A 17457-nucleotide genomic window follows, 5' to 3' on the forward strand; every position below is an offset into this window, starting at 1 on the left:
CTGCACAAAAATGAAAAATGATGGTCCAACTCCGATTCAATGATGACTTGATAGGTTTTACAGGCCAAAGCAAGCTTTGTTAGCCGATCGCACGGCCTGCTTCTCACCCTCGCTCATAGCCTCGGTGATCTTCCAAGGTGTGTTACCGAGACCCAATGCTTGCTGTCCATCAGTATTCAGTGATGACCAGTCCATAGCTCCCTTGAACCCAAACTCGCCAGGACCACCAGCACCAGGGAAATCCCACGGTGGTGAGTAGTCGATCGCAGCCTGACGCTGTTTGAGAAGGTAATCAATGTTCATGTCGCACAAAGGAGTGGCAGGGATGTAGAGCACGCTAGAGTCACTCTTGCCACGGTGTTCCTTATCGACAGAGTGGAGCATATCGCAATGCCAGGCAACAAAGTCACCGGGCTCAACTGTCGGCACCGATACCATGGTCGTCTCCAGTTCCAGTTGGGGGTGGGTCACTGGGTTATACTCTTGACATGCACCGGGAACAGAGCCAGGGAAGGTGGCATCCAGGTTAGGCTGCTGACTCTGGACATCGAAGAACGGGCGCAGGATTGTATACGCGGTGCTTTGAACAATCATGGGGCACACGTGCAAAGAGCCCTCGCCGGGGGCAGTGTCGGACATTGACATCCAGCCCTGGAAAAAGCGAAGCATGGAACAGGCACCGGCACCGTTGTACAAGTCCATCTTGGCATTCAGGCGGTGCTTCGCATCCCACGCGTCATATTTTTCCCAGTTACCTTCCAAGATCTTGGTGTACACACTCGAGTACTCGGGATCTTCCCAGCGCTCGAGCGAGCCACCGTCGACATGTGGACCGAGGGCAAATTTGGCATCACCGGGATCCCTGATACGCAAACGATCCGCGTAGGTCAGCGGATTGGATGTTGACAGCTTAGTCTTGGGGTCAGACGAATGCCATAGACGTTGCAGGAATCGCTGTGTGTTGAGCATGTTCGGATGGGCACGGGCTTCTGCTTGGCTTGGAGTCCAGTAGAGCTCATATACGGCTGGAGAATCAGCCGGGAATGCCTTGACGCGCTCCTTGTTGGCGGCAATGTAATCGCGGGTGCGCTCCTTGTAATCCAACGCCTTGTCGCGAGGGATAACATTTCGAATGACTACAGTGCCGCGATGGCGGATCTCTTTCATGGTCGCTTCGGAAATTGTCCCCGAAACGACATCAGCGTAGTCCACAGAGGGAATGATCTAGAAGAGGTCAATAATCATCTCGATGGGCAGATAAAGCAGAACGAAAGAAAAGGTTTATACACGTACATCGCTGCCTTTCGTCCTAATCTTGTCTACCTCTTCTTCTAAACTGGGAAGCAGTCTCTTCCAGCTCTCAGTTAAGGCCTTTTCATTCTTTTCAAATAGCCGCCGCTTCAAGTCTCGAAAACGAGGAGGAAGAGGCTCTGGCTGATAATCCGGTCTTAGACTGGGAAAGACCGACGAGATGTCACCCGCGGCTTTAGTGGTCTGCGTGGCGGTGGACGTAGATGCCGCACGAGTAGCTGCTTTTGAGAGAAGTCTTGACATCGTCATATTGAATGAGTAGTTGTTTCACCGAATCTCCAATTGGAAACTATTGCCAACTTAAATACGTCGATGGCCATCGTGGGATGTACCACGCAAATGTCGGGAGACTACTGATTTAGGAAACTTCCCGCTTCGCGGCGGGTAGATTGCCGTAAAATGCTTAGCGTGACTGCCCATTCGCCATCTACAGTCTTTGATTCGATGGGACCCTTCGTCACTCTACTTTGTACTCGAGAGGGGCCCCGATGTTTGTGATCGGCTTCGTGTGCTTGAGACTGATAGCCAGCTTATTTCGCATTCATTCCTAGGCCTATTTTAGATGTTCATTGATCTTAATTGTCACATTTATACAATCACCAGGCTCGAGGCCACAACAGCTCTACGCACGTTAGAGACGTGACCACAACTCATAAGAACCATTCATGGCACGAGAATATGGCAAAAACAAACTCGGACTGGCAAAATCAATAGGAGGTTCTCGGTTCTCGTGTCATCAGTCACTACGTGATTCAACTTCATTGAACAGCCGGTCCGAGCTCCATGCAACCTAAACATGTAGGACATGTAGAAGCCTTGAGAGAATTCTTCTGGCCAGCCTCTTGGTAATCTGTTGTGTAACCCATACTACAGGCCCAGAGAACAAATACAGGCCTATTAGATTGTCAATGTACTACTACTGATTGCCGATGTGCACTCGGAATTCAAGTCCTTAGCCTGTTTAGGAACATTACCCGCCATGGTGCAAAGCGTTGCGGGGAAGACATATGAGATCATAGATCGTTACAGAGCTCTGGAGTTCGGCAGTTTTGAAAGTCCGTCGATTCGTTCAATTCGATTGCGTTGCTTGAATAAAACCTATTTACTATAAAGTAGTACTGAAATTTAATAAAATGAACCAGCTAGCTGTGTGTCTCGGAGACGGTTCGCGCAGTATGCAACACGGAAGAGGAAATTCTGGCGAAGGCCCCTCTTGCTCCACTGCCGATCAAGATGCAGTATCCGGAGGGGAAGAAAAGAAGATTGGTTATGATAGAAGCAATGTCAACTGGAATAAGTCAGATGACTTGAAAAGAAGTGGCCGAGAACGCTCTTTAAAGACAAAAAGACCCTCGGGCATCTCGCCGGTCTGACTCGGGCGACTTGCCTGGCAACCGAACGGTTAAATTCCCCCGCGGGTGCCCCCTCTTTCTCCAAAACGGCTATGCTACGCGCGGTGATGGATCGCTGCAATGGACCCCGAAGTAGTCCCACAGGGCCTGGGGGGCATACATAAGAGTAGTGCATCTCCGGCGAGGAGCCAGCCGAGCTGTAAATCGCTTCATAGTTCCACTCAAACTGCAGAATGGCCCTCTCAGTCAAAGGAAGAACCGCCATTATCACTGGCGCTGGCTCTGGTATGTCAGCCTTTAGATTTCTAGACTCGATTTAAATCAAGTGCTCATGTCTGCCTAGGAATCAACTTTGCCTACGCCAAACTACTGATAGAAAATGGATGCAATGTCTTAATAGCGGACCTGGCTCTACGACCTGAGGCCAAGACCCTGGTTGAGACATACTCCACTGGGTCGCCGCGAGCCATCTTCCAGCAGACCGACGTGTGTGAGTGGTTACAGCTGGAGCGCATGTTTGAGGTGGCCGAGAGAGAATTCGGCGAAGTCGACATTGTCTGCCCCGGTGCTGGAGTTTACGAACCAGTAAGTGTGAACAAAGGACGTGGTGCGAGTCGTGGTCTACGGAACTACGAAGCAAAACATCTCCCATACGACTGACACTGTGTGACACAGCACTGGAGCAACTTCTGGCGCCCACCTGGCTCGGCGCCCAGCAAAGACGCGCGTGACGGAGGCCGATATGCCCTGGTGGATATCAACATCACACATCCCATCCGCACGTCGCAGCTTGCGATTGCGCACTTCTTGAAGCACCGCGGCAATGGCCGCCCGAAGCATCTCATTCACATCTCCAGTATCGCTGGTCAGAATCCCGCCATGGCAGCGCCGATTTACGTTGCCACGAAACATGCTATCAACGGGCTGGTCCGGTCGCTAAGCAAGCTCGACCGTCTTGGCATTCGAGTCACGGCGGTGGCGCCCGGTGTCATTAAGACGCCGTTGTGGACCGAGCATCCTGAAAAATTGAAGATGGTGGATGACAGTGCGGACGAATGGGTGACACCGGAAGAAGTCGCAGAGGTTATGCTGGCACTCGTCCAGCAAGACCAGGTGAGTGAGATCATCGGGGATCGATCGGGCAAGGGTCACCAGTATAAGGTTGTGGGAGGAACGATTCTCGAAGTATCGAAGACGGTGCGTGAAGTCACTGCCTTCAACGATCCAGGCCCTGGAGACCGGCCAGGCAACACGGCGTCCGACCACGGAGCTGTGGAGGAGGAAAGTTTCGGTCTGCTCTTGCAAGAGGGATGGGGACTGGGAGCCAAGTTGTAGTTTTAGTTAATCGCGACCGGCCATCACACCATCTGCAGTGTCAATGAGAATGGTAATGTTAATAATCCGTTTTGATCCGGCAATGGACAGGGCGTGTCGTAGTGTCGTAGTGAGGAGGTAAAATGGTGTCAGAAATGCGGAGAGCCGGACAAGTCAGGTGCCGCCGAGTTATCGGGGATCGGGTCTGAGATAAGAGAGGCCACGCACGGCGCTGCTTCTTCTCTTCTCAACTTCGCCCCTCGAATTCACAACCCTGTTAACCTGTCCGGCTCCGCTGGCCGTGGTCACTGTCAGGTCTGATGCTAGATCCCGATCCATCGCCATTTTAGACGTGTGATACATCTCGATACCATGGAGGAGGAGGCAACTGTTGGCGTGGGCCCTGCCAGTTTGCCCCAGAACGGTCCACGATGGTACGTTCCCATACAAAAAAGCCTCTGGCGGCTTGTCGCTGTTGTGTCTGTGCTAATTAGAATCTCGAATTAGGCGTGCTGCTCGAGGAAAAAGAGCCGTTGGAGCCACCGGAGAGGCTAGTTGGGCGAGTAGCGTGATCAATTTGGTCAATACGAGTGAGTCGACAAAGTCGGGGAATTCGTAAGATACTTGGCACTGATTTGATTCTTCTTCGCTATAGTTATCGGCGCCGGCGTACTCGCGATGCCACTCGCAATCTCACATATGGGAATAGTTCTGGGAGTCTTGGTGATTCTGTGGTCTGGAGTGACGGCGGGATTCGGTCTTTACCTGCAATCTCGATGCGCCCAATATCTCGATCGAGGCAGCGCTTCATTCTTTGCGCTATCGCAACTCACATACCCCAATGCTGCCGTCGTTTTTGACGCTGCTATTGCGATCAAATGTTTTGGCGTTGGTGTGAGCTATCTGATCATCATTGGCGATCTCATGCCGGGAGTCGTTCAAGGCTTCGTGGGAGGCGAACCAGTTTATGACTTCCTGGTTGACCGTCATTTCTGGGTTACAGCTTTTATGTATGTCTGCAACTCTGCGACAAAAGTCCGCAATGTGCTAATATCTTTGACTCGGCAGGTTGATTGTGATACCTCTTTCATACTTGCGTCGACTAGACTCCCTCAAGTACACCAGTATTGCAGCCTTGGTTTCCATGGCCTACCTGGTCGTTTTGGTCGTTTACCACTTCGTCAAGGGCGATACAATGGCGGAGCGTGGCCCAGTTCGCGTGATTCACTGGGCTGGTGCCGTTCCGACTCTGAGCAGCCTCCCGGTTATCGTCTTCGCATTTACTTGCCATCAAAATGTACGACTGCAATATCCCATATTTTCCCGGCCATTGAGAAGCGGACTTGCTAACATTCTCTCCCAGATGTTCTCCATTCTCAATGAAATCAAGAATAATAGCCACTTCCGTACGACAGCTGTCGTTCTCGCCAGCACTGGTAGCGCTGCTGCAACCTACATCTTGGTCGCGATCACGGGCTACCTCTCTTTCGGCAACAAAGTCGGTGGTAACATCGTTGGCATGTACCCCCCTGGCGTGGCTGCCACAATTGGGCGCGCCGCAATTGTCATGCTGGTCGTCTTCTCCTACCCCCTCCAATGCCACCCTTGCAGGGCTTCGGTTGACGCTGTCCTGAAATGGCGTCCTAAGTCACAGCCCGCCGGCACTGAGGCCTCTCCCCACCGACACCCCCTGCTTGGTCCTCGTGGTAACCGCACACCCGAGCCGATGAGTGACCTTCGCTTCTCAGTCATTACCACTACCATCCTCATTCTGAGCTACATCGTTGCCATGACGGTATCGTCCCTCGAAGCCGTCCTTGCATACGTTGGAAGCACCGGCAGTACGAGTATCAGTTTCATTCTGCCGGGTCTTTTCTACTACAAGATCTCTTCTCCCGACTCTCCCACTCATCGTGGCCTACTGAAGGAGGATGATGAAGCGGTTGACGACCTATCTGATGACGATGACGATGCCGATGCTGACGGCGAAGGATCCCTGGCACGCTCATTAACTGAAAGTGGCCTACTGCTCCGCAACACTCGCCACTGGCGTAAAGCCTTGCTGCGACGCCTAAGCTTGGGCTTGGCGATGTACGGCGTTGTTGTCATGGTTGTGTGCCTGATCACAAACACTTTCTTCATTGCATCGCACTGATCCCATCTTTGCCCAATTGATACGATATTACGGTGCTGGGTAAGCTCAAGGTACTGAGCTATCCGTGCGCTGATTGCTGTATACAACAGAAAATGAGTTCTGTAACTTTGCTTCTTTCTCGACAGACATCTTAGATTTTTCTTCTTTCTGGATATTCGCTGGCTCATTGAGCGCTTCATTATTTGCACAGTCTTGGCATTCTGGTTTTGTCTTTTCGATCTAATGAACGGCGTTTGGAGCTTCGATTCTCTGGTTTTGTTCTGGAACCCGTTGCTTATGATAATTATACTAGTGCAAATTGATTTCTTTGCATTAGGAATGGATTCGCTATAGGTCACGCTGCCTGTGGGCCATTAAAACCAGCAAGCTGGGCCATAAAAGATTCAATTATTCAGAATAGAAGAAGGTTAGTACCTCAAAAGAACTAGGCCGATCTCGCGCAGAATTGACGGAACGAGCGAGCCAACCAGAAGACAAGCCCCAGACCTACCACCAACACAATGATCTCTCTTGCACCAGGTACATGAGCAGACCAGCCATGGAAATGAGCCACGCCACCATGGTCTGTGAGACTTGCAGCTGATTCCGCTTCGTAACTGGCAGATAAGTCAATCCCCATGGTCGTCCATGCCAGGATACCATCATCGAGCGAATGACCAAGACGAGTATAACTCAGGATAGGGTCATAGCCACTAGCACTATTCACGTCATTAAAGATACCATCGTTTATATTTGGCGTGATTCGAACATTGTTGGCCTTGTAGTGAGGAGTAGACTCTACAGCTGCGATCAAGTCCTGATCAAAGAAAAGCTGGCCGATATGGGCGACATGGCCTCCAGTCACGGTATTGTTAGGCAAAATAGTGGCCCCGACATGTGCTAGCACATGAATATGGGTGGCTCGACCAGGATAATGACCAGGGAACACGGTAGTAAATTGAGCAGCTCCATCCTTGTCAGTTCGCTGTACACCTCTTAGATACGTCTTGTCGAGATTAGAATCATCGTCACCGTGGTGGTGGCCGAAGTCTTGAACGCCCGAGTAGGTTCCAGTGGCGTTGCAGTTCCATATCTCCCAAAACACATCCTCAACTGGCTCGCATGTGTGTATATCGATGAATTCTCCGTCCAATATCAACGGAATACCGGGCTCTCCATCGGTGACGTTGGATCGGATCAACTCGCCATCAACCCAGAAAGGACCAATCGTTGCCTCAGGCGTAAGGAGACAAGGTGGGTTCTCGGACGATGAGAGTACTGCTTGCGAGGTAGAAGAGCGGCTTGACTTGGGTCCAGCCCCAGAATGAGAAATCCCGCGATATGAATCCAAAATTGCTGCCCGACGAGTAGCAGCGCGAGCGTCAAGCCCTTTGCGCTTGATATGGTCGGAACATCTGGCCAACTTCTGTCTTGCCTCATGTACCGAACGGCTTGAGACAAGCGATCGAAAGTAGGCAGTTTCGTCATGACTGCCAGGATGAGCTGTACCGAACCCCGATAGATGTAGGAGAAGCAGTAAACAGAGGGACAACATTGTCAGAGGATGTCCTGGGAGAAGCCAATAACTGCGTACGAGTCGAGCGAAAAGGAACAGATGCCATTATTGCGATACTCACGGGCGGGGCTGGAAAGGAAAATATGTACCTACGAATCTATAGTATTCGTCATCAGCCAGCCTGGAACGGTTAGCGTCTCGAATCATACATGAGGGTAGGCAAATGAATTGAATCTCAATAGAAGTGCTGACCCGAACTCCACATACCGAGAGCTTTCGAGAAAGCTAATCCTTTTGGGTCTAGCGTTTCATCTTATCGATTAGATCACATACACGTGATCTCACGTCACATGGCCCCTGCGCCCCAAAAGAAGAACGGTCTTCTTCGCCTCAGCGCTTGATCACCAACACATCTCTCAGTGTCCTCATCAGAGTTGAAGTTACTCGAGACGGCGCAATAGACCTGCGATATAATGGCTGCGAACGCTCGATATGAGCCCGCTCCTCAGCGGGACTCCTTTGAGGACGAGCCGTACACTCAAGCACCCCCATCTTACCAGGCTACAGCGACGAGCCCGGAGCCGCGCACCGAAGATGACAACCTGCCTGATGACTTTAAGGTATTTAGATGTTCGTCCAGATATTCTTGAAGATTCAGGGACTGACTTTGGATCTTAGTTCGGAGGTATGGTCGCGGAGGGAACTATTGACATTCGAATGCAGTTCGTCCGCAAGGTGTATGCCATTCTGTAAGTTGCGCTACCCCTCCCCCTTGAAATGTAATTTATCCGTCGCTATCTTGAGCATATAACTAATATTGTGTCTCTATCGTAGCACCGCGCAAATTCTCCTCACTACCGTTCTCAGCTCCATCTCGTTCTTCAACCAGACATACCGTACCTGGATCCAGGGCAACTTTTGGCTCATGATCATCTCCGTCTTTGGTGCCCTCGGTTTCATGCTCGCAACCTACTGGAAGCGCAAGTCCTACCCAACAAACCTGCTGTTCCTCTCTGGCTTCACCCTGATGGAAGCGTACTCCATCAGTGTCGTGACATCTTTCTACGAATCACGGGTCGTTGTGCAGGCACTGGTCCTCACATTGGGTATCTTTGTCGCCCTCACGCTCTTCGCGTGCCAGACCAAGTATGACTTTACCAGCTGGATGCCCTACCTTTTCGGCGCGCTGTGGTTCATGATTCTTTTCGGATTCGTGGCCATGTTCATGCCGTTTGGTAGCACCGCAGAGCTCATCTACGGTGTGTTGGGCGCACTGATCTTCTCTGGCTACATCCTCGTGGATACTCAGCTTGTTATGCGGCACTACCATGTTGAGGAGGAGATTGCTGCCGCTATTGCGCTGTATCTGGATATTCTGAATCTCTTCCTTTCGATTCTGCGTATCCTGAACAGCCAGAACAACAACTAAACAGACGATACTGTTGGTCTGCAGGGATATAAGGACGTCTCTAGGGCTTTTGACACACTAGCAAATATTTCGTTTGGACACCCCTTGGCAAGCCTGGATCCCAGGTGCTTCTCAAAGCTAATTTTGCGGGATATGGTATTATCTTTCTGCATTCCTTTTTGATAGTAGCTCACGGTTGTCGTACATGGCTTTGTCTCTCTTGCCCCTCCTTTCTCGAGTTTGGTTCTCAAAGTGCCGTTGCTACACATGTAGCGTTATTCGCAAATAGTATGGCCTCTTTCATTGAATTGTCGATAAGAATATTTCCCTTGAATACTCTACGTGATCCTTGCAATCGTATGGGTAAACTTATCTTTAAGCCAGAGTTTTCTTTGTGAATCTCATTCTCGAGGTCCACGACAGGCTTGAAAATTCTTTGACAAGCCCCCTGAGAGCAGTTCTTGCGTCGAAGGCTTCGCTACAAACTCCTGTAGTGCTAACCAACCTTCCGGGTGGCCTTTTGGCCCTGGAAAATGATATTATATTAAGTCCAATTATTTGATTCACATCTCTGAAGGTATAGGCTCATAAGTAACGTTCATATTGGAGTAGGTGATAATTAAGGCTAAGTTTTAGTTCATTCCCACGTATCAGGAGCATCAACAGTACGACAACGACCACGATCATTAAGGCATATTGCCAACAAAAATGGGCTCTCGGCGATGATGCCCCCTGTGACCCGTGTGAGGGTCACTCCGTCTCGAAGCAACACACTTCTCTCCAGCAGGTTTGTTCGACGCGTCCATTATCTTCTGGGCTATGGTTTGCTGGTCCGACGATGTAATTTCGTCTTCATTCTTGGTCCAACCAAGCGCTATTGGGAGTCGCTCAAACTCTGTTCCATGAGGAAAGTGTAAGTAACAAGCTTGAGAAGAGTATAGAAATAGGCTGGTGATATGGCTGAAACTCACGAAAGAAGTATTCCACCCAGGACTTGTTCACGACCCCGGAAGTCTTGTTTCCAAATACAATAATGTACGCCGCAGACTCTCCATAAGTAAGGCTTAAAGCATCCTTCGACAAACCGAAATCCGGGTTTGTAGCATTTGATTTATCCACACGAGCCTGGCGAGCACGAGCCGCTTGCTCCACATCAATGAATGGACCCTTCCAGTGGGATCGAGTCTGGTCGAAAACAGCTTGATTGAAACTATGATCGTCTCCAAAGTAGTAGTCTTGTCGACTACGCCAGGTTAGTCAGTCTCTGTCTGTCTTTCCCAAATGTAATCGATTGGACATACCTCAAACTCGCATCATGCTCCAATATTCCATGGCTGCATAGATCATCGAGAGAATACGTGGTAGCATGAGGATCCGGGTTTGTCGTCAAAGCCGCCTCGAATTGTGTTTTAGCAAGGTCCTCGTTGAGATTGATGGTAGACTTCAAGGCATTGATAGTTTGCTCTTCGGTGATGTTCTTGCCATCATGCGGGAGAATACCATGATTGGCAAGAGCGTTCAACATAGGACAAGGTGATCGAACTAAGACGTTGTTAGAATTTCAGCAAAGGCTGCAATTGAACTTGAGCCACTTACCATCTCCCGGGCCAGCTGGTCGCCAATTAACCAGGGGATGGCCTTCCGGGATGTCCAAGAGGGATGCGCCGGCGCAAATGGCCGCGGACAATACCAAGATTGATTTCATGGTGATTTTTTTGCTTGATCAACGACTTTGTCGAGATATCATGAGAGTTTGGTCGAGACGCCTTTTATGAGAATTTTATACATTAAAGGAGGTTTTCACGGACTCCACGAGAGCCCGTGCGAACCGAGCTCATTTCATTCAAAGATTAGGCACGATGCTGGCTCAGGGGATCGACACGTTCCGTTGCAGATCGGCGGAGTCACTACGCCAATAGCAGAAAAGTAGACCCGGCTCTAGACTGCTTTGAGATCAAAGAGAGCGATGGGTGTTGTAAACACTCAAGAATCTTGTTTACTCGCCGATCTGCCGCCGGATTTCCAGCTTGCTTAGGCCACAATATGGAGCCAATCCGTTGCAATTAATAACTAATTCTGGATCAATTGCAATATCCTTAGGTTCGAATAGAGGAGAACACTGTATATTCGCACCGAAAGTTGAGATAAAGTGATCGTCCCGAGGGTGCATCCATTCAGGGACCATGCTTGGCTTCTAAAAGCCACCAACAGGACCAAGCAGTCTAAACTCGGGCTCGTCGGGTGAAATACCCCTGGCCTACTAGTAATCCAGTACGGACAGTAGTAACTACACTACTTAAAGTTTTTTGTTTCTTTCATCGAATGACAAATTCCCCATTTTCAAACGAGAACGAGTTGATTCTCCACGTCTCTGGGATCCACTCGTTGTGCAATTACCCAAGAGGGGCTAGACGCGCCTTTAGCGCTGACTGAAAAAAGGGACTTGACAAATTATGGGAAAAAACATCCGTATATGCATTCATCATAAAAGAAAATCATGGCTAGTCATGCAAATGTACCAGAAATTAAGCCACCTCAACTTTCCACTTCTTTTCGGATTCTCGCACTGCCCGATGGTGAATGGGTTTCGTCTTGCTCGTCAAGAGGAGTCGCAACACCTTCGGTATCAGTGTAATCCCCTTCCTCATCAGTCTCCTCATCTTCCGAGCTTTGGCCATGAGTCCCAGTGGCATTGGAGAGATAGGACGGAAGCTGCCGGCGCTCAAAGTCTTGTGTATGGGCGGTTCCTGCCCTGAAGCTGAGGCGCCGGAGACTTCCGGATGGGTGGCCTGAGGGATAGTGAGCGCGCACACTTGACAACCCTGGGCTTCCGACTCCAGCCTCGACGTCGACGACGGGCACGACCGGTGTTTGGGCGTGCTGTTCTTGGAGCTGGACGTCGTCGGCCCGGGAGCCCTCTCGGGATCTCCGGGTGAGATCGAACTTGTATGGAAGTTTAGGCTCGCGCGAGGCGTGGAACTTCATCACGTTCGCGCAGTGCTCGTTCTCGACACGGAATACGGACCACACTCCACGGCGGAATACCTCTGACAATGCAACGAAGAAGCTGAGGAAAGCCGAATGCTGGATGTCGTTGGAGAAGATGGCATAAAATATCCAGTTGAATCGAACCACGACGTCCAAAACAATTGCGGCATAGTAGACCCACGCATAGCGGAAGCCCAGCTCATCTCGCAAAAGGATACGCTTGGCATATGGGTTACCCAAACTCCAATCCATGACCACATCCCAGATAGAGGTGTAGAGAGAGTTCAGGAGAGCAAAGGTGAGGAACGGCGCTTGGAATCGCGTCTGCCTGTTGATGCGCCACATACTCAGACACATGTAGTAGGCGATACCGCATAAATACTTGGCCAAGTTGAATAGATGCGGGAACGCATCCTGCGGAAACGAGAGTTTCTTGTTCTTCTTGTCATTGGCATAACGACGACCACACTGCAACGCACGCCAGAATGACGGCAGACAAGTGAAGACGCCCATTACTCGTGAGTGTGATGAGTTGCACCTGACAGGGTCACTCCAGTATGTGATATACAGGCAGAAGAAGAGTTCGATGTTCTGTATCTAATTAGCAATTTCCTCAAACATGGATACCGAGTACTTACCCCCATGGCGTATGTGTGGGAGCAGTACATATCACCCAAGAAGAAATCGCGAAACTCGACAGTCTTGTACAGCCCAGAGAACCACAAGCGCCACTAGATATGTCAGTTAGGAGCTAAGCCGTTGTCAGAAAGGGGCAAAGACTTACATTCGTCGCAACCCACCACTTCCGACTCTGATGGTACAGCACGGGTGCTGGTAAATAGACGATGATAACGGACAGGCCAATAAGCACAACGGGCCAGTATATGTACATCTCATTGACCCACGAAAAATTAAGCCACATGAACAAACCAAGTAGAAAAATAAAAAAAGACGAGACCTGGATAGATGTCAGAATGCGTTGGCGTGACTCTTTGGTAATAAAAACGAACCTCGAGCAACTGGCGCCACTCCAGGGTGTGCCTAGTATTATATTCAAAGATGAATCTATAGTTGACCTTGGATTTGGTCCAAATCATGCAAGCCAGGCAGAATAGCAATACATGGAATGAGATCAAGAAGTATCCACCGTACACCTAGCCGACGAGTTAGTAAATCAGGTCTGTGCAAGTTACACGGGGAGTGGGGGTACGGGAGAGTGAAGTCAGCACGAACCTGTAGCAAGTAACTCGTGTGAACCTGCAGGGTGAGGTCACCATATAACAAATGCCTTGCCGCATGCACGAGCGCCTGGATGGAAAATAAAAGTCCTGCCATGAGGAAAAGACCCGCACGGAACGTGTTGGGAGAGTAATCTCCGGCCTTCTGCGTTACGCTGCGGAGTTTCGTGGCGGCAATTTTGGTGTTACCGGCCTCGAAATATCGCCCATACCAATCTTCCACCTTTCGCATCATCTTTGCCGTTTCTCCACTCTTGACAAAGTATGACTTGTTGACTCGCTCAGTCATATATTCCAGGGGCTTCTCCGCATTGACTGCTTTGTCGAACTTCTTGTTGATCTTTCGAAAGGCCGTTTGGTTCAAGTTGGCATAGCCTCGGAGCAGATCAATCCCACGATAAAATTCTTGCATGGCAACTTTGAGCTGATGTTTAGCGGTCCGGTATCCCGGGTCTTTGGTAGGCGAATCTTCATCATGCATATGTTCCCTTCGGTCGAACATGAATTCGCGATCCCTTGGTCGAATGCCAGGCGTCTCCAGCTGGGCGAGAGACTCGGAGTTCTTTCCAAACCGAAGGTTTTTCCCCGTAAGTGTTTCTTTCAGTGTTTCTTTTAAGTGAGCGGCGTTCAATACGGCAAGTCCTTTCGGTCGATGCGGCGTATCATGACCATTTCCCTCGGCTGCTTGCTTGGCATCCATCATTTCTCCTTGGCGGTTCCGCGACATGACATGAAGTTGGTGATGAAGTATGTCGTATCGCTCCTTGGCGTCTTCCTCTTTTCTACGATAGAAATCGTCGATTTTCTTCAGCTCATCATCCAGCCAGACAAAAAATTCACTATAGCGTTTCTCGACCTCTCGTCGCGAATCCGCGGGTGAAGGGTCGTCTGCATATGAAAAGACACGCCGAATGAACTGTGGTGTACGATTGACTCCGAGCGCGTTCGGTGATGTTCCCGACACTTCAGGCGGTATTTCCGAGTCCTCGGGCGTAGTCTCGCGATGCAGAGAGGAATTATGACTTGTCGGGACTTTGGTCAAGTTGGACTCTGGCGGAGCAGATGCAACTCGTCGAGTGAAGGCCGGCGATGAGTTCTTGGGTCTCCTTGGACCTATATTGTCGCTTGCTGGCACATAATCCTGATTGGGATCGATAGCAGGATCCGGAAGCCTGAGCGACCTGATGTCTGGGCTTTCGACGTACTGGCGTGGGGAGGCAACGATGCTGCCGTAACTTCCCACGGGGCCCGAGAACCGTGACCCTGGTGTTTGCAATGGCTGTTGCTCGGTGGTCTGAATAGGTCGGTTGGATGGATCGTTACGGTCCGACTGATCGAATTCGTACGGTGAAATATGAGAAGACGCGGATGGGTATCGCACAGGCTGGGATCGAGCAGAGAGTCCTGGTGTTCGATTTGCCGTACGAAGTGCTCGAGTAATGGCCTTGATCTTCTTCTTGCCCGTCTATACACTCCGCCGTTAGCGACTGATTGCAGCATGCGATGAAGAGACAGCACCGCCTACCTTATAATCAAGATACATCACCCTCCATTCCGGCACCAGCTCCTTTTCCAGCTCTCTGTGTGTTTGAATTATGGTTAACCACTGGAATGTCTCCTTGGGATGCGTCATGGGACAAGAGGAGGGGGGCTCACTTGGCGAACTTCATCCTGGCGACGGAACGACTCTCATGGCATACCTCGTAGTGGTTGGAGGAGTGGAATGTGGGAGCCGAGTAATCGAATGGGAATAATTAGAAAGAGTGCAAAGATGCACGAAGATCGCAAAAGAAAAATTCGAAGCACAGATCGGAAAGAAAGCGCAAAAGCCTGCACGAAGCAGCGGCGCCCAAGATAAGCGTGATTGGCGGTAGCCAAGCTGGTACTAAGCCAAGTTGGACATTGGCAGAAGACGTAGCGAAGTAGTCGGGGAAAAAAAAAGTACCTCTCGGATCGCCGAGAATCGGCGTCAAAGTAAGGAGCGCCTGGTAATTCGCGCGCGTCTCGAGTACCGCGAGATCTAAATTGAGGCCTCTGTTAAGAGCTTGTCGTGAGTACATTTTCCAGTGAATCTTGCGACAATCAGAGAGCTTGACGCGAGCACGTGCGACTTAATGATGAGCTCATGCTTCCCGCTGGATGCCTTAATATGCCTGACTATGCCTGACTATGCCTGAGCGTTCGGGTATTAACGTGCCAATTGGTCAGCGTCTGATCTGATTGGTTGTGCTGATAACCCACGGACCCACCGGCCCAAATTCCAATGGCGTTCTGGAATTTCAACTTTGATACTCTATTCTTTGAAGGATACACCCTCCAGTAGAACCTTGATTTCTCGTCCACTCCCTGCATGGCACATGGCCTTTGTCACACGCCGCTATATCTGCAGTCTACTTCAGAATAAACTCGTCATTGAATACGAGATGATCCCGTATAATCACGATACCTTGGTTGTTTCAACCCAATCGTGATGATCTACGAAGTATATGCGGGTCCGGAATGCAGCCCAAGAATGTGCTCGGCGGGTTCTCATGGTGATGACTGGCTAGGAGAATATCTGTCTCTCCAACCTTACGCCCTATGTAAGTGAGATATCATACACCTCCTTGATCAATCGTTTCAATCGTTGCTCGTCTGGTGATGAACTAGGAAAGAGTCTCATCAACCTTACCTTACGGTGCAAGAAGAGACTTTCTCGAGGAGCTCGTGGAAAGTGTGTTTCAAAGAACAACATCGACAGGCGGAACCATGTCATCGCAGCACAGAGGAGGGAAATTTTAGTAGTTGGATATCATTTCATTGCTCTCGACCCTCCCGCCCCGGTACATATGTACAAAAGTATACACCGTCGGCAAGGATGTCCTATCAAAACTCGTTCATATCTTTATTCAATTCCCAGATAGCCCCCGGGCCACTCAAGATGTCCAGCTCGGCTGCCGGGGTCCCGCTACCCGTTATCATTCATATCTAACACATTTACCAGCGACCAGGACGGTCGAAGCGCTCGTGACGCTCGAAACGGTTGGGGTCGTATTCCTCAGCGCCGTGGCCACGGACGTAGTGCTCGTCGTACATGTGCTCGGCGTTCTTCTTGGCGTGCTCGTGGGCGCGGAGACGGTCAACCTGGTCCATGCCCTTGGTCTCGACGAGCTTGTCGACCTCGGCGCCGACAAGACCCATGAGAGCCTCCTTAGCGAAAGCGTGCTTGACGACCTTGCCTATTGACAGAGCATCATTAGCACCATGAAGCTACTAGGTAGTTGGAAAGTCATTGGCTGTGTAAATGTAGATACATACCCTCCTTGCGCTGGTGGTCCTCCCAGGCCTTCATTCCGGCGAAGGAAGCGGCACCGGCGATCAGCTCGTGGCTGAGGTGGCTCTCGTGCTTCTGCTCGCCGTACACCTGGCGGTGAGCGTCATCGGATTGTTCTAAGACAAGAGTCAGTGTTGGTTCGATTTTAAATATGCATCTTGTGGCTCGTAGCGTGGTGGTAATGATTGGGCGTCTGGTATATACGGACTACCTGCATGGGGTGCAGGGTGCATACACCTAACGAAGATGTGTGGACGATAAGAAGATATGACAAAGAACTTACCGAAGCCCCAAGCCATTGTGAATATAGTATGTAGTAGGTGAAAAGAGGGTATAGGAAGATAGTAGGCAAAAAGCGTGATAATTGAACAGAAACGGGACGGCTCAGCTCGGGGTGACGAGGGGATTCTTATAGCCGAGACAGCCACGACAGAATACTCCAGAACCACCGGAATAGCTACGTGTTCTGCTAAGGATATTCAGGAGTAGCTCTCTCTCTCTCTATGGTACCCCTCTCTGTCTCAGCTCCTACAAGCCCCACCAAATCGGTGGGCGCAGTGGCTGAGGGCAGCAGGCTACAGGGGTACTATATTGGGATAGGTGTTAGGCGGATGGAGTTACGGCCCCTCCAAAACAGTGCTCGACCACGGATCCTACCGACCACTAATTGAGTGATTTGCCCCTCCATCGAGTAAGTGGAGAGAGCAGATCGCACCGCCTTCTCTCATCTCAGCCACTGGGTAACCCGGGGCGCTGGAAGAGGGGCACTTGGGGAGAGCTGATCCAGTGAGATCATTGCCGGCAAAGTGTTGGCCGACCCCGAGCGCCGACATATGGAAAGCGAAAGTAATAATTGGGGCCAGTAAGAACAAAAGTGACAGGG

At 50.4% G+C, this 17457-nt stretch overlaps 8 protein-coding genes across 8 annotated transcripts; 3 read left to right on the forward strand and 5 right to left on the reverse strand.

The window, feature by feature from the left end:
* Positions 1–57: 57 nt before the first annotated feature.
* On the reverse strand, positions 58–1560 carry N7496_003792 (DUF1479 domain-containing protein; the record flags this gene model as incomplete). The annotated part of the gene is made up of 2 exons (XM_056696723.1): positions 58–1224; positions 1294–1560. 2 exons carry the CDS (start codon positions 1558–1560, stop codon positions 58–60), a joined length of 1434 nt encoding a protein of 477 aa, XP_056558935.1.
* Positions 1561–2896: 1336 nt separating this feature from the next.
* On the forward strand, positions 2897–3998 carry N7496_003793 (uncharacterized protein; the record flags this gene model as incomplete). The annotated part of the gene is made up of 3 exons (XM_056696724.1): positions 2897–2948; positions 3007–3248; positions 3339–3998. 3 exons carry the CDS (start codon positions 2897–2899, stop codon positions 3996–3998), a joined length of 954 nt encoding a protein of 317 aa, XP_056558936.1.
* A 351-nt stretch (positions 3999–4349) lies between these two features.
* Positions 4350–6132, forward strand: N7496_003794 (uncharacterized protein; the record flags this gene model as incomplete). The annotated part of the gene is made up of 5 exons (XM_056696725.1): positions 4350–4411; positions 4485–4567; positions 4633–4987; positions 5046–5274; positions 5341–6132. The coding sequence occupies 5 exons, from the start codon at positions 4350–4352 to the stop codon at positions 6130–6132; spliced, it is 1521 nt and encodes a 506-aa protein (XP_056558937.1).
* Positions 6133–6556: 424 nt separating this feature from the next.
* On the reverse strand, positions 6557–7666 carry N7496_003795 (intradiol ring-cleavage dioxygenase; the record flags this gene model as incomplete). The annotated part of the gene is made up of 1 exon (XM_056696726.1): positions 6557–7666. One exon carries the CDS (start codon positions 7664–7666, stop codon positions 6557–6559), a length of 1110 nt encoding a protein of 369 aa, XP_056558938.1.
* A 434-nt stretch (positions 7667–8100) lies between these two features.
* On the forward strand, positions 8101–9056 carry N7496_003796 (Bax inhibitor-1 family protein; the record flags this gene model as incomplete). The annotated part of the gene is made up of 3 exons (XM_056696727.1): positions 8101–8247; positions 8306–8376; positions 8462–9056. 3 exons carry the CDS (start codon positions 8101–8103, stop codon positions 9054–9056), a joined length of 813 nt encoding a protein of 270 aa, XP_056558939.1.
* A 755-nt stretch (positions 9057–9811) lies between these two features.
* On the reverse strand, positions 9812–10740 carry N7496_003797 (peroxidase family protein; the record flags this gene model as incomplete). The annotated part of the gene is made up of 4 exons (XM_056696728.1): positions 9812–9930; positions 10007–10278; positions 10337–10577; positions 10632–10740. Coding segments are annotated over 4 exons (741 nt in total), but the record flags the coding sequence as incomplete, so codon positions are not given.
* An 830-nt stretch (positions 10741–11570) lies between these two features.
* N7496_003798 (SPX and EXS domain-containing protein) lies at positions 11571–14894 on the reverse strand (the record flags this gene model as incomplete). The annotated part of the gene is made up of 6 exons (XM_056696729.1): positions 11571–12614; positions 12662–12754; positions 12808–12981; positions 13034–13177; positions 13257–14726; positions 14787–14894. 6 exons carry the CDS (start codon positions 14892–14894, stop codon positions 11571–11573), a joined length of 3033 nt encoding a protein of 1010 aa, XP_056558941.1.
* Positions 14895–16237: 1343 nt separating this feature from the next.
* On the reverse strand, positions 16238–16873 carry N7496_003799 (DUF3759 domain-containing protein; the record flags this gene model as incomplete). The annotated part of the gene is made up of 3 exons (XM_056696730.1): positions 16238–16479; positions 16559–16690; positions 16858–16873. The coding sequence occupies 3 exons, from the start codon at positions 16871–16873 to the stop codon at positions 16238–16240; spliced, it is 390 nt and encodes a 129-aa protein (XP_056558942.1).
* Between the last annotated feature and the right edge of the window lie 584 nt (positions 16874–17457).

Source organism: Penicillium cataractarum, assembly GCF_028827025.1.
Source record: "Penicillium cataractarum strain IBT 29864 chromosome Unknown utg000002l, whole genome shotgun sequence".
Taxonomy (NCBI): domain Eukaryota; kingdom Fungi; phylum Ascomycota; class Eurotiomycetes; order Eurotiales; family Aspergillaceae; genus Penicillium; species Penicillium cataractarum.